Genomic DNA, 23,387 nt, shown 5'->3' on the forward strand with positions numbered 1-23,387 from the left:
GCCAGCCCATATATCTGCCACCCCTCTCTCGCACATTCCTAGAGGACAAACTGGCCACCTCCCTCCAAACCACTAGCCACCCACCCTCAGTTGATAAAGCAGCAGTTAACTTATTAATGTTTGCATACTGGTAGCTCTGCTTTCATCCCTGTTTATAGGAGTGTAGGCAGTCGGTCTATTGCTGAGTTTTGGATAACCTGTCCCAGCTAAGTGTTTGTTGTATAGCTCTGTGATCTGTCACAGACATTTGACTGTGTAAATTACAGTATCCTTTTAAAATAAATTAGAATATTATGGTCTAGCAGAAAATAATGCAAATTAGTTCAAATCATATCTCTTTGGCAGGAAACAAATGGTGTCAATAGCAATGAGTGCTGTATTAAGTTACCAGTCATCATCCAGATGGAAACTAATTACATATTATGTTCAATAAGGTTTCACCTTAGTGCCCTTACATACTTTTGTATATGTTAATGAGCTTCCATCAGTAACATTACCAGATGCCAAATCGATTTTGTTTGCAGATGACACAGTCAAAAAAAAAAAAAAAAAAAGCACATGTAGTGTTAGAATCTTTGGTTAATGAAATTTTCAGTGACATTAATAAGTGAGTCATAGACAACTTTTTATCTCTAAACTTTCCAAAGGCACACTGTATGAAGTTCAGAATTTGTAAGAGAATTCATACAAGTAAATGACTAAAATATAATGGCAAGCAGGTAGATGAGGTAGAAAATGTTAAATTCTTGGGCTTAAAGGTTCATAATAAATTGAGTTGGGAGGAGCATATCACAGAATAGGTAAAGCACCTAAACAAATATTTATCTGCAACACAGAGGTCATCAGACATAGTAGATATAAAAATAAAAGTAGCCTACTTCACTTACTTTCATTCCATAATGTCATATGGGATAATTTTTTAGAGTCACTCATTAAGATGAACTGAGGTTTTTTAATTGAATCAAATTGAATTCTTTAATTCCAAAACTGTGTGGTATGAATCACTGATTGAATACAAATTTTTTATCATTAAGGTAAATGGTGTTTTTAATGTAGTTTTGGGCATGGATTTTAGATAAAGTATTAAAATGCATAATCACTTGCTGTTTTTATACAAATTAGAAATTCTGGGAGGTTTTTAAATTGTAGCCATTTAATCATTATTATAAAACTCGGTATTGTTTTGTGATGTTTTACAATGCAATGTGCCTCAGGATGTTGTTTTATTTTAGAGTATATAATACAGCTACCATAAACTATGGCTGCTTGAATCCTCATCCGTGGTGAACAGGATGGCTGCTGCACCAAGTATCTGCTTTTAATGTGTGATGCAAAATTCATGCAAAAAAGAACAACACTTTTCTCGAAAAATCTGGCCAAGAAAAATGCCGGAAATTGGAAGGAAAAACATATTATATGATTTTTTGTTATACCTTTCAAAAATTCTCCTGCCTCCACATTTTACAAAAGTGGGTGCTATGAAACAGTTCAGTAAAGATGCTGACATTTGTGAGTATGTAAAAAGCAATTTTCTGGGGCAGTCAGAAGCTAAGCTGAAAGTAGAGCTTCTGTTGACCCTGGCAGAAACTGATGGAAGATAAAGCATTTGAAGTTTCTCAGCAACTACTAAGACCCTGATTTAAGAGAACATGTTAAGGGACTTGCTGGATAACTGGAAATTGTGGGTGCCTCAGTCAGTTTGAAACTGCATTTCCTGGACTCATAATGCACCTATTTTCCTGAAATACTTGGTGCTATGGGTGAGGAACAGGAAGGAAAGTTCCACCAAGACATTCTGTATCAGCTCTTTCCATTTATTTTGCTTTACATGATAACTTATAGCCATTGCTTTTACTTCCAAGTTTCCTAACACTCGTCTCTCATAAAGATATAAAAAATATTTATTACCTATATTGTTGTTCATTCTTGATGATAACAAACCCTTTTAACAATTTATTTCAACCTTTTTCGTGAGGGTACAATCAATTCCTAGAACCAAATGCACAGTGAGGTGAGGTACTACAAAAAATTCTTGTTCTCTCATCATTCCATGCAAAAAAGGTGTTTTGATTGGTTTGTTTACCCCTAATTTTTTTTATACTTGATACTGGTACTTCAGCTATCTTTTCTCTCTCCTGTATCCATTCATACCAACTATTGGAAACTGCCAAAATCTCATTGCCTGTGCCCAGAAAAATCATTTATTTGTCATGCATAATTCCTATCGCTATCAGTGTTTGTCATACACATTTCTTAATTGAATTCATTTCCTCCTGTAACAAGTCCTCTTTGATACACCCTTGATTTCTTCTCATAATATTTCTCTTGCTGGTAATCCCTCTTGTAATAATTCACTAGCAATTGGCTTTACTTTTTCTTCTCTTCATAGCTTAACAGAAAATACACCATCACTTCCAACTGTCTTTTCCTCCACTAAACTTGTGAATATGTTTGTTTTCCCGATCTCATTTACACCATCTTCTCTCTTTCCTTATAGTACACTATTCTCATTTTCATCTTCATCATCTCCTTCTTCACTATCTTCTACAGAACTCAGCTCACAGATTTCCTTTTCTTGAACAACTGCATTTTTATTCGTCAATTCCTCACTGATTTTCCTTACTCCTTCTCACTTGTGAAAAAAATCTCTGTACCTATACTTAAAAACTCCTATCCTCTTCATTGGATCCATCAACACCCTCACAGATCTTCCCCTTCTTTACTCCTTAGTATGCATCCCATTTTACTCTCATTGTTCTCTCCTGACCATCTTCTTCTCCACATCCCCTGATTAAAAGTGATATCTGCTGATGAATGGGTTTGGGCCAATTCCATCTTCCAGCTGCAGTGGAAATATTAGTGAGTCATTTCCCCCATACCTAATCCTCCATATTTTTGAAGTGTCATCCATGACTTCTTCCTCTCATACCTCGAAGTCTACTCACATTTACTGATCTCGTAACATACTCCTTTTGGCCTCACATTGGTTCCTTGGTTGAAATGTTGTCCTTCTCTTACATATCTTTGTCAGCCTCTCTGACTCTGTTGAAAATGTATCAACATTACTTCCCCGGATACTGACATACAAAGTGGACCCAAAAAATGTAACACTGTTTAATTGTCCATAACTTCCAAAGTAATTGACAGAAACTTATAATTTTTGATAATTTAATAATTTATTGTTCTGGTCATCACCACATTGGTGTGTAGTTTTGTTATATGATGGTTTTTTCTTTTCAGTCATGCATAAACATGGCTGACACAAGACTGACATTTGATGAAAGGAAGGAAGTTTTGGAGTGGTACATTAAGTATGAAAACAGTGATGACATTCAATGCCTATGCCACAATGAGTTTCAAATGGAGCCATCAACATTTGTAACAACATTGCACATTCTAGGCAGATTTGGAGTCAAAGACTGTGTTAAACATGTACACAAACAGCAATCTGGTTGACCTGTAAGAGTAAGCCCAGTGAACCCCATGCTGTGGCACAACAATTTACCCTCTCACCACAGAAGTCTGTGAGACTGTGCCCATGAAACCAGGGTGAGTCATTCAGGTGTTTGGCACATTTTGAAAAGGGTGAAATTTAAGTGCTCCATCAAAAGATTGCTACGTGCAATGGACGATTATAACCCACATGATAGAATGGAATGCTGCGAGTGATTTCATGGTGTGGTGGGCAACAATTAAATGTTTGCAGAGATGATAGTGTGGTCTGCTGTTGTGCTATTTAAATTCAGTGGTACAGTAAACTGCCACAACTGCATCTAATGATCTGCTGCAAATCTGCACATCAATGTGGAAAAAGCCATGAATTTACTGGAAATGAATGTATGGTGTGGGTTATCTTATAATGGTTTGATTGGGATGTTTTTGTTTGCTGGCACAGTTACCATTGTTTATTATTTATTTGTGTCAAAGCATAATACTTCAGCATACAAGGTACATACATATACATACATAATAATATTTATAAGCCAATTCCTAGTCAAAAAAAAAAAAATTGAAGACACTGTTACATCTGCTGGATCCTAGTCTACACTGATATATATTAAAAGAATGCAAAGCAAAAGAAATAAGTGAAAAATGAAGATCTATACAACTTTAGTCAAGTATTTAGCACTCACTGACACTTTATAGGCTGCAGACGCCAGATCATCAGTGGTACATTTGCAGGACATATTCTACATTGGCATAAGTGCTCCATGGTTTGTTGAATTCCATAGCCACAAAGTCTTTATAATGTGGGTTAACCCCATTTCTGCCAATTATCATTTGACCTTGTGACCCCAGTTCTGGACTTGTTTGGAGTTTTGCACACAGGCCATTCTTCAATGAAACCAGCACTTATATTTTCCAATGGTGTTCAGACCACATCTTCCACATAGATAATTGGTAACACTTCTGTTGGACAGTATTGTCTGTTGCCCCATTAAAATTTTCCTGGACATCAGTCATGATGGAGGAGGATTATGACCATATAATGGGTATTTATTGAAGGTATATATCTTGCTCCTTTCTCTGCATGCAGTTATCTCATGCCTGATCTCTGGTGGGGCAGTTCCAACTAAATGGTAGAGTTTGTCCCATGATATAAATTTCAGACTAATTAAGAGCAATATCCACTTGTTTAGCATGGGCAGAATTACACGAGACAATACTAGCATATTTTCCTGCGGTCTAACACAAAGATAAAGCTGTAGTTTTAAGTGTTTTCGCTGCTGCAGCACAGGGTGTGCCTGTAATTATGCTCACTATGTTGTTTCTTGCAGATACTTCTTATTTTACATTTAGGAAGTGAAGCTTGAAAGTCAGTGTGTGGTGAAGAGTGACCCAAAGATATCTGGGGTGGAAACTTTGTTCTTGCTGCACTCCTGTCGAAGGCACTTGAAGTTTCTTGAGGGCCTGTTTGTTCCTCAGATGGAATGTGCACACTTGTGATTTGCAGGGAGTTTGCTTAACTGGTTCTGAGAGTAGTATTCATTTGATTCCCCCAGAGCAGCATATTAATATTCAGTTCCACCTGGTCAGAGGTCTGCCTGGAACAGAAGACAAGTTCATCAGCAGAGATGAAACTTCAGGTGTTATTAGTCAGCGATTGATTGCTGGTATAAATATTAAATAAAGGAGAAACCAAAACACTACCTGTTCTTTTGGACTTCCCAATGACCACACTGATCTTGAAATTCCACAAAAGACCTATCTTGAAAGAGATCTTGAACTACTCATGTAAGATGGTAATCTGTAGTTGTTCCATACATTTTTCGCAGGAGCATTTGATGGTTTATTGTGTCATAAGCTGCTGTTAGGTCAAGAAATGCTACCTCAGGGATCTTTCATGTCCCAGAGCCATTTTCAGTGTGGTGGATTAAATTACCTGTCCTGTGCAGTCCTAAACTGGCATAAATCCAGCTCACTGTGGGATTAATACAGGTTCAGCTGCTTCTAAGAGTGTATCATGGGTCATTCAATCTGTAACTCCTTGCATCATCAGCTCGCTTGGCTGTGTTCAGAATGGCAACTACACTAGACTTCCTCCATAACTCTGGGATCTGACAGTTAGTGAGACAATTGTTGAAGAAGCATAGCAGCCAGTCATGCATTTTTTGATCAAATTGTTTTGCCCTGCAGTGAAAGATAATGTTCCACATGAACTTCAGTTACTGGTGTGGTGTGCCTAGAGAAGCTTCAGACATACATTTTACCTGCTGTGTGTGAACTGTATGGTGATGAAAGGTTTAATTTCAACAAAATGGTGCCTCTCTTCACTGCCATAATTGTGTCAGGGAATATCTCAATGAAAACGTATCTGCAATATGGATTGACTGAAGAGGAGCTGTTGAGTATCCACCAAATTCTCCAGACTCAATGTTTCTGGAATTTTACCTATGGGAAACACTAAAGGGTGTCATTTACTGACAAAAACAATCCCTACAGGATCAACTTCAAGAATTCATTGAACATTCCTGTGCAGAAATCCAAATGGACATGTTGCAGTTGATAGTTTATAGAATACTCAGGTGTCAAGCGCCGTCATGGCAAATGGTTGTGGTGGTGGTGGTGGTGGGGGGGGGGGGGGGGGGGAAGTGGCAACTTGACCTGTACTCTGGCATACAGTGCCTTTGCTACCATTGTCAGGCATGGATGCCACTATCTGGGAATGCCTCTTCCTGTTCCACCTCCATCGTAAATTGTATGTTGGGGTGCAGTGAGTTGGCAAAGTACCGGAACTTCAAGCGCTGATAGAAAGCACCGAAGCTGAAATCGTTATAGGTACAGAAAGCTGGCTGAAGCCAGAGATAAATTCCGCCAAAATTTTTACAAAGGTGCAGACGGTGTTTAGAAAGGATAGATTGCATGCAACCGGTGGTGGGGTGTTTGTTGCTGTTAGTAGTAGTTTATCCTGTAGTGAAGTAGAAGTAGATAGTTCCTGTGAATTATTATGGGTGGAGGTTACACTCAACAACCGAGCTAGGTTCATAATTGGCTCCTTTTACCGACCTCCCGACTCAGCAGCATTAGTGGCAGAACAACTGAGAGAAAATTTGGAATACATTTCACATAAATTTTCTCAGCATGTTATAGTCTTAGGTGGAGATTTCAATTTACCAGATATAGACTGGGACACTCAGATGTTTAGGACGGGTGGTAGGGACAGAGCATCGAGTGACATTATACTGAGTGCACTATCCGAAAATTACCTCGAGCAATTAAACAGAGAACCGACTCGTGGAGATAACATCTTGGACCTACTGATAACAAACAGACCTGAACTTTTCGACTCTGTTTGTGCAGAACAGGGAATCAGTGATCATAAGGCCGTTGCAGCATCCCTGAATATGGAACTTAATAGGAATATAAAAAAAGGGAGAAAAGTTTATCTGTTTAGCAAGAGTAATAGAAGGCAGATTTCAGGCTACCTAACAGATCAAAACGAAAATTTCTGTTCCGACACTGACAATGTTGAGTGTTTATGGAAAAAGTTCAAGGCAATTGTAAAATGCGTTTTAGACAGGTATGTGCCGAGTAAAACTGTGAGGGATGGGAAAAACCCACCGTGGTACAACAACAAAGTTAGGAAACTACTGCGAAAGCAAAGAGAGCTTCACTCAAAGTTTAAACGCAGCCAAAACCTCTCAGACAAACAGAAGCTAAACGATGTCAAAGTTAGCGTAAGGAGGGCTATGCGTGAAGCATTCAGTGAATTCGAAAGTAAAATTCTATGTACCGACTTGACAGAAAATCCTAGGAAGTTCTGGTCTTACGTTAAATCAGTAAGTGGCTCGAAACAGCATATCCAGACACTCTGGGATGATGATGGCATTGAAACAGAGGATGACACGCGTAAAGCTGAAATACTAAACACCTTTTTCCAAAGATGTTTCACAGAGGAAGACCGCACTGCAGTTCCTTCTCTAAATCCTCGCACAAACGAAAAAATGGCTGACATCAAAATAAGTGTCCAAGGAATAGAAAAGCAACTGGAATCACTCAACAGAGGAAAGTCCACTGGACCTGACGGGATACCAATTCGACTCTACACAGAGTACGCGAAAGAACTTGCCCCCCTTCTAACAGCCGTGTACCGCAAGTCTCTAGAGGAACGGAGGGTTCCAAATGATTGGAAAAGAGCACAGGTAGTCCCAGTCTTCAAGAAGGGTCGTCAAGCAGATGCGCAAAACTATAGACCTATATCTCTGACGTCGATCTGTTGTAGAATTTTAGAAGATGTTTTTTGCTCGAGTATCATGTCGTTTTTGGAAACCCAGAATCTACTATGTAGGAATCAACATGGATTCCATAAACAGTGATCATGTGAGACCCAACTCGCTTTATTTGTTCACGAGACCCAGAAAATATTAGATACTGGCTCCCAGGTAGATGCTATTTTTCTTGACTTCCGGAAGGCATTCGATACAGTTCCGCACTGTCGCCTGATAAACAAAGTAAGAGCCTACGGAATATCAGACCAGCTGTGTGGCTGGATTGAAGAGTTTTTAGCAAACAGAACACAGCATGTTGTTATCAATGGAGAGACGTCTACAGACGTTAAAGTAACCTCTGGCGTGCCACAGGGGAGTGTTATGGGACCATTGCTTTTCACAATATATATAAATGACCTAGTAGATAGTGTCAGAAGTTCCATCCGGCTTTTCGCGGATGATGCTGTAGTATACAGAGAAGTTGCAGCATTAGAAAATTGTAGCGAAATGCAGGAAGATCTGCAGCGAATAGGCACTTGGTGCAGGGAGTGGCAACTGTCCCTTAACATAGACAAATGTAATGTATTGCGAATACACAGAAAGAAGGATCCTTTATTGTATGATTATATGATAGCAGAACAAACACTGGTAGCAGTTACTTCTGTAAAATTTCTGGGAGTATGCGTGCGGAACGATTTGAAGTGGAATGATCATATAAAATTAATTGTTGGTAAGGCGGGTACCAGGTTGAGATTCATTGGGAGAGTGCTTAGAAAATGTAGTCCATCAACAAAGGAGGTGGCTTACAAAACACTTGTTCGACCTATACTTGAGTATTGCTCATCAGTGTGGGATCCGTACCAGATCGGGTTGACGGAGGAGATAGAGAAGATCCAAAGAAGAGCGGCGCGTTTCGTCACAGGGTTATTTGGTAACCATGATAGCGTTACGGAGATGTTTAATACACTCAAGTGGCAGACTCTGCAAGAGAGGCGCTCTGCATCGCGGTGTTGCTTGCTCGCCAGGTTTCGAGAGGGTGAGAGGGTGCGTTTCTGGATGAGGTATCGAATATATTGCTTCCCCCTACTTATACCTCCCGAGGAGATCACGAATGTAAAATTAGAGAGATTAGAGCACGCACGGAGGCTTTCAGACAGTCGTTCTTCCCGCGAACCATACGCGACTGGACCAGGAAAGGGAGGTAATGACAGTGGCACGTAAGGTGCCCTCCGCCACACACCGTTGGGTGGCTTGCGGAGTATAAATGTAGATGTAGATGTAGATATTTGCTTAAGCCACATAGACAGGACAGTTTAAGCAAATTTGTTGAACATCTCAACTTGTTGCACCCCAACATACAGTTTATGATTTGCATGGAATAGTATGGTGCCCTTCCATTTCTTGACATCCTGCTGAAACAGAAACCTGATGGCAAACTGAGACACAGTGTGCACAAGCCACTGAAATCAGACTGCAAGATAGAGATAGAGGGGTACAACTCAGTCAGGTATGGAACCCTGCACTGAACCTGGAAAGGAAGATGTGTTCCCAGATGGTGGCAACCATGCCCGGTGGTGGTAGCGAGGACACTGCAGGCCAGAGTACGGACCGAGGTGCCATTTCCCCCACCACCACCACTGCTGTCCATCATGGCATCCGCATGGACAGCAAGTGGAGAGAGATGGTTGAGGGGGTGACAGACAGCATATATAGGACACTGAGAGGAGCAGCGCAACATTCATCAGGGACCACCTGAGGATGGCAATGTGTCTGGTTGCCAAAATATCATGGAGGAATATGATTGCCCCAGATGGACACCCAAGAACTCTATAAATTACAAATACACTGGGAAAACATCAGATAGCAGTCAGTAGTTCATGCAGCAGTTTGGTGACATCTCCTGTGTGTGGATGTTAATGATCACCACTTCAGATGCTTACATCAGTTTCAAGAAATTGAACTTTAAGCTACATTTTCACCAAAAAGAAATGTTTCCATCAGTTAATTTTGTAGTTATGAGCAAATAAACAGTGTATACATTTTTTTCTGCTCTGTATTTGTGTAGTTCCCATGAAGGCTATTTTATACAAATTGTACATTATATCTTCTTTCTCTGTATGCTGATCTAGGTGCTTCTTTCCTTTGATATCCACCATGTTTTTCCTGAGCTTACCTATCTTATTTTTATTCTCTTCTTTCTCCATCATATATGCAACTGCTTGGCTAGTCCTGTCTCTTCCTATATACTCCATCCCTTGCTTAAATACTTACCAACTAGCTTCTGACTTTTGCTCTCTGCAGTTCCTCAGTGACTCTATCTTCTTTGTAGTCTCTTTTTCAACTTTACCTGTTTTTGTCGAAGACCTGTAACTGATCTACTCAAGTCTTCTATTCATTGTGTTTTGTTTGCTTGCAAATCTGTACTTAATTCTGCACTTTTCGCTTCTACTGCTACTACTCTTGACTTCATTTCTGCTGTTACTGTATCAAAACTGTCCTTCCCTGATTTAATTTGTACTTCTATCTTAACATCTACTGTCACTATCTTTTCCTCTATATCTGATCTTAAAGACTCATTATTTTATTTCATTTTGAATCTAATCCTTGTAATCTTGGATATAATGACAGATCCATGTCAACCACTGACTTGTTGATAGCTAACATCAAATCTGCCAACTGTTACCACCATTTATTGCCACCTTTTCTGCTTTTGGCACACTAAATCACTCTCACTCTATAAGGGGCAATCAGATAAAAACAAGACACATAGAAAAAAAGTAGCTGAACTATTTATTATTTCAAAAGTAATAACCATAACTGTTAATACATTTATCCGACTGTTGGGTTAGTGCCTTCATTGGAAAATGTTTGCATTTTCCTATGGAACCATGATTGTACACAGAGATGCACTTCTTCATCCAAAGCAAAGTAACAGCCAGGAATGTCTTTCATCAGGGCTCTTAAATTATGAAAATGGTATGGGGATTGATCAGGACTGTGTGGACGATGTGTACGGGCTCCTAGTGAAATGTTTGTAGCGTACTCAGAACAACCTTGGCAATGTATAGGCAGCCCCTTACATATCCCTCATACAGGCCCAATTCTTCCCAATGTGGTTTCAATATTTTTGGAACCTTCAAGAAAGACATTTTTGGCCATCAATATGCTTTGGACAAAGAGATGCATGCCTGGGTACAATCATGGTTCTGTAGACAACCAGAAACATTTTTCCATGACCATCTTGTCTCACAGCAGGATAAATGTATTAACAATTAAGACAGCTACTTCAGAAATAATTAACAGTTTACTAATTTTTTCCATCTGTCTCATTTTTATATGATGCCCCATACATCTATCATTGGCTCCTAATTCCATCTTATGCATTCTGAAAGTAAAAGTAAACTCTGTCCAAACCAGCCTCGATATGTCCAACAGTACAGATCAACTGGTGTATCATCATCAGACAGTAAGAATCACTGGACGTGGATATGGAGTGGCATGTGGTCAGCACTCTGCTCACCTGGCCATTGTCAGTTTTTGTGACCAGACCTTCTACTTTTCAATCAAGTAGCTCCCCAATTGGCCTCACAAGGCCTGAGTAGCACCCTGCTTGCCAACAGTGCTTGGCTCACTTGGACAGTGACTCATCCAAGTGTTAGGCAAGCTTGACAATGCTTGACTTGGATGATTTTCTGGGAGCTTGTCTACAATTCAGCTTCTGTGTTTTCCTGAATTTTGCTCTCTGCTTATCTTCGCTTTGTCTTATTACTTCTGCTTCTATTTGTTCTTCTATTTTGCATGTGTTTCTATATCATTCTTTACATTGCACTCACAGAGGCCCTGTACTTTTTGACGAGAGGTGATACGGTTACTTCGAAGATAACAGTGATCCGATATCTGACAATACGTCAAAACCACAGCAGTCTATGATCATAAGTATTTGTTTTATTCAATGACCAGTTTGTCATAATGATCATTTTAAGATTCATCTAAATAAAGTGCATATTTATGAGTAAGAGCATTGTTATAATTATCTACATTACAGTCCATTCCAGTAAACGTCATTGTTACCACCACAACAGCTCCACTTCCCCAGCAGAAAATTTCTATTATCGTACCGGCTGTTAAAGGAAATAAATCTCAGTCCCAGGAGTGTCAGCACCTCAATCAGCCACCAAATATTCAAAGCCTTTTTTGTAAGTTAGACCAACTTATAATAAATATTGAGGAACCAAGAGGTGCCAATTGTGCTCACATTCTCTGCCTAACAGAACACCATGCCACTGTTGGCATTGAAATTCTCAGTATTCCAAACTATGTATGAGCTACCTCATATTGTAGAAAGCATATGAGCAGAGATGGGGTAGCTATTTATGTGAAAAAGAATCTGTCCTTTAATACAATAGATGTACAAAAATATTGTGTGGAGCAACATTTTGGGGTATGTGTTACTGAAATAGCAGGAGCTGACAAGAAATTGGCAATTGTAGCAGTATACAGGGCTCCATCTGGAAATTTTAAAATGTTTATAAAACAGTTGGCTTCTGTGATATCGTGTCTAACAAGGAGAAATAGGGACACTATATTGACAGGAGATTTTCCTAGTAAACTCACCTACTAGTGCAGAATTTGCAAATTTAATGCATACCTACAATCTTGTCTCCACTGTCAGTTGTCCCACAAGAACTACTACTGCTTCCAGCACTCTAATTGACAATATCTTTGTAGATCTGAGTAGAGCTAGTCATACCACAGTAGCAAAAGTCATAAATGGTCCTCTGACCATGACAGGCAAAAACTCACCATTAACAACTTTAATACACATCAGAGTAATGCTTGTGCTCAACGGAGAACCATTAGAAACATGAATGAGGAAAATATTCAAGAGTTTAAATTATGCCTTCGAGAGACTGATTGGAGGTATGTTTATCTTGCAGGTGATGCTAATACAAAATATGATTTATTTACTGATGAAGTACAAGTATATTTGAAAGTGTCTTCCAAAAAAAGATCTGTAGGCTACCTCCCTGAAATTTCTAAAGATACAAATGTATCACTTGTAACTGTCAATGAAATTAAAAAAAAAATAATTCACTCATTAAAAAGTAAAAGATTTTCAGGTATAGGCAACATCTACAGCAAGCTGTTAAAATCCTGCAGTTGTGAAGTAAGTGTAGTATTTCCTCACATTTGCAAAACATCTCTTTTTGAAGGAGTTGTTCCAGAGAGGATGAAATATGCCATTGTAAAACCTCTTTACAAGTCCGGCAATGCTACAGATGTCACAAATTATTGTCCTGTCTCTCTGCTAACAACATTTTCAAAGGTTCCTGAAAAAGCAGTGTATATCATGATTGTGGCCCACATAGATAACCATAATATTACATACATAAAAAAAAGTTTTGCATCACCCCAGTTCCCAGAACTCCTGAAAATAGACATTGACTGTGGACATTCTATCACAGACTCAGTCCCTTTGACTGTTCAGAGATGTCACTACACCCACCCACAAATGTAAACAACCATGCATGAGTAGTGTGTATTAGATGGAGGGGGTCCGACAGCCGATCAGTTCCAGGCATTCCACCAGGAAGGAGGTACATGGCTCATGTTGTCTGTAGCTCAACCATACCTAGATGGTCAGTACCATGGTTTGATCATGTCTGCATTGTTACTTTGTGCCAAGAAGGGCTCTCAACAAGGGAAGTGTCCAGGTGTCTCGGAGTGAAGCAAAGTAATGTTGTTGGGACATGGAGGAGATACAGAGAGACAGGAACTGTCAATGACATGCCTCTCGCAGGCCGCCCAAGGGCTGCTACTGCAGTGGATCACTACTACCTACAGATTATCGCTCAGAGGAACCCTGACAACAATGGCACCATGTTGAATAATGCTTTTTGTGCAGCCATAGGATGTCGTGTTATGACTCAAACTGTGCGCAATAGGTTGCATGATCCACAACTTCACTCCTGACATCCATGGTGAGGTACATCTTGGCAACCATGACACCATACAGTGCAGTACAGATGGGCCCAACAACATGCCAAATGGACTGCTCAGGATTGGCAACACATTCTTTTCATCTACATTTATACTCTGCAAGCCACCCAACGGTGTGTGGCGGAGGGCACTTCACGTGCCACTGTCATTACCTCCCTTTCCTGTTCCAGTCGCGTATGGTTCGCGGGAAGAACGACTGTCTGAAAGCCTCCATACGCGCTCTAATCTCTCTAATTTTACATTTGTGATCTCCTCGGGAGGTATAAGTAGGGGGAAGCAATATATTCGATACCTCATCCAGAAACGCACCCTTTCGAAACCTGGCGAGCAAGCTACACCGCGATGCAGAGTGCCTCTGTTGCAGAGTCTGCCACTTGAGTTTGTTAAACATCTCCGTAACGCTATCACAGTTACCAAATAACCCTGTGACGAAACGCGCCGCTCTTCTTTGGATCTTCTCTATCTCCTCCGTCAACCCGATCTGGTACGGATCCCACACTGATGAGCAATACTCAAGTATAGGTCGAACGAGTGTTTTGTAAGCCTCCTCCTTTATTGATGGACTACATTTTTTAAGAACTCTCCCAAAGAATCTCAACCTGGTACCCGCCTTACCAACAATTAATTTTATATGATCATTCCACTTCAAATCGATCCGCACGCATACTCCCAGATATTTTACAGAAGTAACTGCTACCACTATTTGTTCTGCTATCATATAATCATACAATAAAGGATCCTTCTTTCTATGTATTCGCAATACATTACATTTGTCTATGTTAAGGGTCAGTTGCCACTCCCTGCCTAGCCACTGCAGATCTTCCTGCATTTCGCTACAATTTTCTAATGCTGCAACTTCTCTGTATACTACGGCATCATCTGCGAAAAGCCGCATGGAACTTCTGACACTATCTACTAGGTCATTTATATATATTGTGAAAAGCAATGGTCCCATAACACTCCCCTGTGGCACGCCAGAAGTTACTTTAACGTCTGTAGACGTCTCTCCATTGATAACAACATGCTGTGTTCTGTTTGCTAAAAAATCTTCAATCCAGCCACACAGCTGGTCTGATATTCCATAGGCTCTTACTTTGTTTATCAGGCGACAGTGCGGAACTGTATCAAATGCCTTCCGGAAGTCAAGGAAAATGGCATCTACCTGGGAGCCTGTATTTAATGTTTTCTGGGTCTCATGAACGAATAAAGCAAGTTAGGTCTCACACGATCGCTGTTTCCAGAATCCATGTTGATTCCTACATAGTAGATTCTGGGTTTCCAAAAACGACATGATACGCGAGCAAAAAACATGTTCTAAAATTCTACAACAGATCGACGTCTGAGATATAGGTCTATAGTTTTGCGCATCTGCTCGACGACCCTTCTTGAAGACTGGGACTACCTGTGCTCTTTTCCAATCATTTGGAACCTTCCGTTCCTCAAGAGACTTGCGGTACATGGCTGTTAGAAGGGGGGCAAGTTTTTTCGCGTACTCTGTGTAGGATCGAATTGGTATCCCGTCAGGTCCAGTGGACTTTCCTCTGTTGAGTGATTCCAGTTGCTTTTCTATTCCTTGGACACTTATTTTGATGTCAGCCATTTTTTCGTTTGTGTGAGGATTTAGAGAAGTAACTGCAGTGCGGTCTTCCTCTGTGAAACAGCTTTGGAAAATGGTGTTTAATATTTCAGCTTTATGTGTGTCATCCTCTGTTTCAGTGCCATCATTATCCCGGAGTGTCTGGATATGCTGTTTCAAGCCACTTACTGATTTAACGTAAGACCAGTTCCTAGGATTTTCTGTCAAGTCGGTACATAGAATTTTACTTTCGAATTCACTGAATGCTTCACGCATAGCCCTCCTTTCGCTAACTTTGACATCGTTTAGCTTCTGTTTGTCTGAGTGGTTTTGCCTGCATTTAAACTTGGAGTGAAGCTCTCTTTGCTTTCACAGTAGTTTCCTAACTTTGTTGTTGTACCACGGTGGGTTTTTCCCATCCCTCACAGTTTTACTCGGCACATACCTGTCTAAAACGCATTTTACAATTGCGTTGAACTTTTCCATAAACACTCAACATTGTCAGTGTCGGAATAGAAATTTTCGTTTTGATCTGTTAGGTAGTCTGAAATCTTCCTTCTATTACTCTTGCTAAACTGATAACCCTTCCTCCCTTTATTTATATTCCTATTAACTTCCACATTCAGGGATGCTGCAATGGCCTTATGATCACTGATTCCCTGTTCTGCACATACAAAGTCAAAAAGTTCGGGTCTGTTTGTTATCAGTAGGTCCAAGATGCTATCTCCACAAGTCAGTTCTCAGTGTAATTGCTGGAGGTAATTTTCGGATAGTGCACTCAGTATAATGTCACTCGATGCTCTGCCCTTACCACCCATCCTAAACATGTATGAGCTGCAACACCTGATGTTGCAGGTGGGGCAGCACCACCATCCAACTCTGTTTATTATCTTCTGTAAAGCACCATACCTTGCTGAACATTAAGTTGATGCCACTGATGAAGACAGCAAAGGCCAGGTGGATCTGCCCCAGAGAGTTTGGGAGGCCAAATATATTATTGACTGATGGATCTGTCACAACCAAAAATGATAAAGTGTGTGACATCTGAATAAAAGCACTCATCAGTTGCACACAACATAGAAATTTTACCTCATGGTGGTCATAAACAGTTTACTCAGTGAGTAAGCACCTAGTCTAAAGTGTGAAGACTGGTTTATAACTGAGACCAATGCACCTGTGTTGAAAAGGAAAGTCACTAGAATGTCTTGCACTGTTGCCTTGACGAAATTTTACCTGGTACCAGCACATGATTACTGCTTGAAACATTATTAATTTGAATCAGTTGTGGCCACTTCCTTGTGCCCTCTGTGCTATGACATACTTCCGCAATGGAAATTTTACATAAACACTTGAAACGCTCCTCCTCATATTGTGGGACACTTCCATCTGGGATACAAGGAACATAGAGTCCAGGCGCCTTGGAAACAAAGTTTACCAATGAAAATGATGCCTGGTACTAGCCTGGGATAGTGGGGAATGCAGCTGGGTGGCTGCCACTGAATGTAAATTGTTTATCACTTTAGAGTCTGTTATGGAAACCCACTGCACTGTATCAGTGTGGTTCTGGGCCACATCAGAAATTTCAGTCTGCCAAAAAAGTTTGTTGTGCTGTTTGCAGAATTTCAAATGCATGCTCAGTTCACTACACTTCAGCCAGGGAGGTGAGAGACTGACTTAAATCTTGTGTGGAGGCTCTTAGCACTATGGGACTTAAATTCTGAGGTCATCAGTCTCTTGTGTGGACCTCTGTATTTGTGGCTAAGAGAATCACTACACCAGGTATTAAGCTATTCACATACGATTTACCACACACACATGTGAATTTACATTTTTTGACTCAACCCCTGAAAATCTCCTATCCAAAATGTGTAACCCAGTCTCTGACTTATGATGTTGTAAGAATTCTAGCCATACTGCTAGCATATGCATTTTTTGGGAAACATAGTCAGATATTACAGAGAAAATATTGGATAATAGTAACATTGATGGATTGGACAACAGTGTTTACATTAGAACCAAGTAATATAATGGAAGATTTGTACACAGTAAGAAGGCTCATTGGTAATCCAGTGAACTATTGAACTGTTTAATTTAGTCCTGATGCTAGTTTAGCTGTGGCTGCCAAAACTAGAGAAATCTGGTGTCCACGGCAGCATTTGGTGAACCAAAACTACGAGTTCTATATTTAATAATCATGCAAAAAAATAGATGTAGATGACTTATAAACTCCATATAAGGATGTAGTCACCTATAAACAAAATTATACAGATTGTTTATGGTTCGCTGTTCATTAAAAAAAAGTAATTCCAAATACTTTGGTTTGCTATTGATTTAGGTAATTCCAAACACATTTTACAGACATATAAGGTTATTCATTACTTGTTAAATATGGGCTTAAAATATCTAGAATTAATCTGATCTATGAGGGCGGTTCAGAAAGTAACCTTCGATTGGTCACAGTGCGGGTTGTGGGGGGAGTAGCGACGCCATCTGTGCGTTCATGCAGTCAACAGGTCAGTCGGCATCAAGCCGTGTTCGAGTGAATGTCGTACCTGTGCTAGTTTAGTTTTTGTGGCAGTTTGAAATGTGTGCTGCAATAGAAAACCCCGCCAAATGTGAAGTGCGTGCTGTCATAAGGTTTTTTACAGCCAAAGGATATTCTGCAGCAGCTATTCATCGTGAGCTTTGTGCCGTGTACGGACCAAGAGTTATGAGTGAAGGAGTTGTCCGTGAATGGGTACGTTTATTTAAAAGTGGACGAGAAAATGTTCATGATGAAGAGAGGAGTGGTAGACCATCATTGGTGACTGACGAACTCGTTCAGACAGTTGATGCAAAAGTTCGTGAAAATCAACGTTTCTCAATGTCGGAGTTGTCTACTGGTTTTCCACAGATTTCTAAGACTCTCTTGTACAAGATAGTGACAGCAAGATTGGGTTACCGTAAGTTCTGTGCACGATGGGTGCCCAAAATTTTACCGACCACCACAAAACTCAAAGAATGGCCTCTGCATTAGACTTTCTGTCACGTTATGAGGACGAAGGAGAACCATTGTTAAACAGAATCGTGACCGGTGACGAAACCTGGATTAAGTACGTGAACCCTGAGACAAAAGAACAATCAAAGATGTGGGCACATTCAAATTCGCCTACCAAACCAAGAAAAGCCTCGCAAGATTTTTCTGCCAGAAAACTGATGGCAACGGTGTTTTGGGATGCCAAAGGGGTGTTGTTGGTTGAATTCATGGAACGTGGTACGACCATTAATCAAGACGTGTACTGTGAAACAATAAAAAAGTTACGACGGGCTATACAGAACAAACGCCGTGGTATGCTGACTTCCGGTATCGTTTTTTTGCACGATAACGCCCATCCTCACTCTGCTCGCAGAACAACGGCCCTTCTTGAGTCCTTCAAGTGGGACGTTATCAACCATCCACCTTACAGCCCAGACCTGGCGCCAAGTGATTATCACCTCTTCATGCATTTGAAGAAATGGCTCGGGTCACAGTGGCTTGATGACGACGAAGAGCTCAAAGATGCGGTCACAGGCTGGCTCCAGGCACAAGCGGGTGATTTTTATGCAGAAGGAATTTCAAAGCTTGTGAAGAGATATGATAAGTGCCTCAATCGCCATGGAGACTATGTAGAAAAATAGTGCAAAGATGTAGTTGTAAGATGTATATATTAAAATATTTTTATTTAACTTGGTGTATTTTTTTAAATCAACCGGAGGTTACTTTCTGAACGGCCCTCATATATTAAAAACCAACAATTTCCATTGCATCTGTAAGAACACTGGCTCTTTGAACACTCTTGTAAGATACTCTTTAATCTTTAACAATGGAAAATCCAGAATGGAATGTAACAATATCATGAAAAAGATAGCTGCTACTCACCATATAGTAGAAATGCTGAGTTGCAGATAAGCATAGCAAAAATACTGTCACAAAATGAGCATTCAGCCAACAAGACCTTTGTCAAAGAAACACACACACACACACACACACACACAGTCAAGCAAACGTAACTCCCACACAAATGAACACAGTCTCTGGTTGCTGAAGTCAGGCCACGACAAGCGACCAGCAGTGCATGATGGGATAGACAACCAGCCGGGGATAAGGAGGAGGCTGGGGCAGGGACGGGAAGGGATAGCAGGTAGGGGTAGGGGATGGTGAAGTCCTGCTAGTGGGAGCATGCAGGTGTGAGCTGGAGAGAGGGTAGAGCAGCTGGTTCAGTCAGGAGGTTTGATGGAGAGTGGAGGAGGGAGGAAAAAGGAGTGAAGTAAAAAGACTGGGAGCATTGGTGGAATAGAGGGCTATGTACTGCTGGAATGGGAACAAGGAAGGGGCTAGATGGGTAAGGACAATGACTAATGGAGGTTGAGGCCAGGAGCATCAAGGAAATGTAGGGTATATTGCAGGGAGAGTTCGCATGTGTGGAATTCAGTGAAGCTGGTATTGGTGGGTAGGATTCAAATGGCGCAGGCTGTGAAGCAGTCATCAAAATGAAGAATGTCATACTGGGTGGCATGCTCAGCAACAGGGTGGTCCAGTTGTTTCTTGGCCACAGTTTGTTAGTGGCCATTCATGTGACAGACAGCTTGTTGGTTGCCATGCCCACCACATAGAATATAGCACAGGGGTTGCAGCTTAGCTTGTACATCACATGACTGGTTACACAGGTAGCCCTGCCTTTGATGAGATAGGTAATGTCTGTGACTTGACTGGAGTAGGTGGTTGTGGGAGGACATATGGGACAGGTTTTAAATCTAATTTCATTACAGGGATATGAGTCATGAGACAAGAGTTTGGGAGCAGGGGTTGTGTAGAGATGGACAAGGATATTGTATTAGTTCGGTGGGTGGGTGAATACCACTGTGGGGGTGGAGGGTGGGGGGGTGTGGGAGGGAAGGATAGTGGGTAGGACGTTTCTCATTTCAGTGCATGGAAAGATGTAGTTGAAACCCTGGTGGAGAATGTAATTCAGTTGCTCCAATTTAGGTGCTGCTGAGTCATGAGGGGAATGCTCCTCTGTGGTCAGAATGGTGGGACTTTGGGAGATGGTGGGTTAGTGGAAAGATAAGGCATGAGAGATCTGTTTTTGTACAAGATGGGAGGGTAATTACCATCTGTAAAGGCCTCAGTGAGACACTTGTATATTTCTAGAGAGACAGCTCGTCACAGCAGATGTTATGGCTATGGGTGGCTAGGCAGTATTGAAGGGACTTCTTACTGTGGAAACTGTCAAAGTGGAGGTTTTGTTGGTGATTGGTGAGTTTGATATGGACAGAGGTACTGATGTAGCCATCTTTGAGATGGAAGTCAATATCAAGGAAGATGGCATAATGGGTTGAGTAGGACCAGGTGAAGGAAATGGGGGAGAAAGTGTTAAGGTTCTGGAGGAATATGGATAGGGTGCCCTCACCCTCAATCCAGATCATGATGTCATCAGTGAATCTGAACCAGCTTGAGGGGTTTGGGATTCTGGTGTTTATTGAGGATGCCTGTAGATGGCCCATGAATGGGTTGGCATGGTCTGATACCATGTGGGTGCCTATAGCCATACCTCAGGTTTGTTGGTAGGTAATACTTTCAAAGGAGAAGTAATTGTGGGTGAGGATGTAGTTGTTCATGGCAAGTAGAAAGGAGGTTGTCAGTTTGTAATCCATCAAACATTGGGAACAGTAGTGTTCAGTAGCGGTAAGGCCTTGGACATTAGGGATGTTAGTGTAAAGATATGTGGCATCAATAGTGACCAGCAGGGCACTGTGTGGTTAAATAACAGGAACTTTGGAGAGTTTGTGGAGGAAATGGGTGGTATATTTTATATAAGAAGGTAGGTTGTGGGTAATACGTTGAAGCTGTTGGTCTAAAAGAGCAGAGCTGCACTACCCTCTCCCTACCTCATCTCTGCACACTCCTACTAGCAGCAATTGACTGTTCCCCACCTCTACCCTGTTACCCCTCCCGCTCCCCTCCCCAGCCTCCTCCTTACCCCTACCTGGTTGCTTCTCCCATCACTCACTGCTGCTTGTAGTCTGGCTTCAGCTGTCAGACTCTGTGGGTCATGTGTGTGTGTGTGTGTGTGTGCATGTGTGTGTGTGTGTGTGTGTGTGTGTGTGTGTGTGTGTGTGTGTGTGTGTGTGTGTGCGTGTGCACATGCGCCCGCTGTCTCTTTTCAACAAAGGCCTCATTGGCTGAAAGCTCATTCTGTGACAGTCTTTTTGTTGTGCCTATCTGCGACTCAGAATCTCTGCTGTATTGTGAGTAACAATTATCTTTTTCATAATGTTGTTACTCTTTAACCATGAAATTTCTAAAGAGTGCAAGGGATAACATAAGTCATAAGTGTAAATGGTAAGTGTAAATAAAGCTATATAAATTTTAACATGCCCATATAATAATTTTCAGTTGATATCTGTTCACAGATATAGCACATTTACTTACATTTACAAAGTTTGACAACCTCACACATAGCATGATAAAAGAAAGGATACTGACAGGCAAACAAGCTTATAGAACTGAAGGTGCATAGATTGTTCTAAATCCTATATTTCTGTTTGTGTGTCTGTGATAATTGTGTGTGGTGATGGTCTACAGATTTTGTGCAAAATATTGACAAGAACAATGTGTGTAGAGGATGGTCCTGTGGCATAATTTTTGTATGATGAAAAATTTCTCCTTTCTTATAATTAAAATTATAAAAGAAGCTAAAATATAGTTGTTTACTTTGATGAACTATTTTTGTACCATTTAAATCTTTGCATTTTACTTTTTTTTATTTTCAGCACTTATGTATGCCAGCATATTTGGAAATGTATCTGCAATCATACAGCGACTGTATTCAGGGACTGCAAGATATCATACACAGATGCTGAGAGTGAGAGAATTCATTCGTTTTCACCAGATACCTAATCCTTTACGCCAGAGGTTGGAAGAATACTTTCAGGTATGATATTCCTTTACAGTCATTAGTCTTTATTATTGGCCTCTGTTACATTTCATTCTTTGTCAAAACTGAGTTCAGTTTGCTTTGAATTGTGTTTCAGGTTGTCTCACTTGAGTAGTTATAAATTTCCAAGAGCTGTTGTGCATGTTAGAAAGGACAGAGTACTATGAAAGATTGAAACAATGAGGGAATGTTGATTCACAGATATGAATGTTATACTCTATATTTTTTTTTTTCACTGGTGCCACTTGAGAGAATTTTGTAGGGTGAAGAAGTTTGTATTGATAAACTGTTCCACAAAATTTGTTCTGTGTACATACAGATCTTTCCAGAAAAACGGTATCTGCATTAACTGTCATGTAATACATGAAACTATTTTTCAGTGTCTTGTTTTACAGTGTACTATGGAGTGTCCATCACCATGTATGAAGGAACAGGCACTGTTATGATTTACAGCTGTATGAAACAGAAGAAATATATTTTTAATTTTGAAAATGATTAGACTTCAGCTGTACAATTAATTGGTGACATGTGAAAATTTGTACTAGATCAGAACTTGAACCTGGAGTTCTCATAAAGCAGAAATCTGTGTCTGAGCTGTGGTCCAGAACACATGTTCATATTTCATCAATACATTGTGCAGCTGAAGTCTAACTGTATTTGCAACTGCAGATACATTTCTTCCAATACATAAAAGCAGTCAAAGATAAACCCAACTCAGTTCCAAAGTTTTGAATGAACAACACATACTAACATGAATTTTTTCCAAGAGACTGTTGGGAAATATGATATGTGTATTTGGCAGTTAGTATACCTTAAAAATACATAACTCTTGTCAAATATGGCTGTGAAAAGTCTTGGGAATGGTACACACTGAGGTGACGAAAGCCATGGGATACCTCCTAATATAATGTCGGACCACATTTTGCATGGTATAGTGCAGCAAATTGACGTGGCATGCACTAAGTATGTCATTGGGAACCCTGCAGAAATATTGAGTCATGCTGCCTCTATAACTATCCATAACTGGGATAGTGTTGCTGCCTAAGGATTTTGTGCATGAACTGACCTCTTGATTATGACCATAAATGTTTGAGGGGATTCATGTCAAGCAATCTTGATGGTCAGACCATTCTCTCAAATTGCCCA

At 40.5% G+C, this 23,387-nt stretch overlaps 1 protein-coding gene across 1 annotated transcript in view; it reads left to right on the plus strand.

The window, feature by feature from the left end:
* Positions 1-23,387, plus strand: part of LOC126248621 (potassium voltage-gated channel subfamily H member 2) — a 963,280-nt gene that overhangs the window by 735,894 nt on the left and 203,999 nt on the right. Inside the window, exon 8 of the mRNA XM_049949786.1 lies at positions 22,078-22,238. Coding sequence (XP_049805743.1) covers positions 22,078-22,238 — 161 coding nt within the window. The remainder of the gene's footprint in view (positions 1-22,077; positions 22,239-23,387) is intronic.

This window comes from Schistocerca nitens, chromosome 3 (assembly GCF_023898315.1).
Source record: "Schistocerca nitens isolate TAMUIC-IGC-003100 chromosome 3, iqSchNite1.1, whole genome shotgun sequence".
Taxonomy (NCBI): Eukaryota; Metazoa; Arthropoda; class Insecta; order Orthoptera; family Acrididae; genus Schistocerca; species Schistocerca nitens.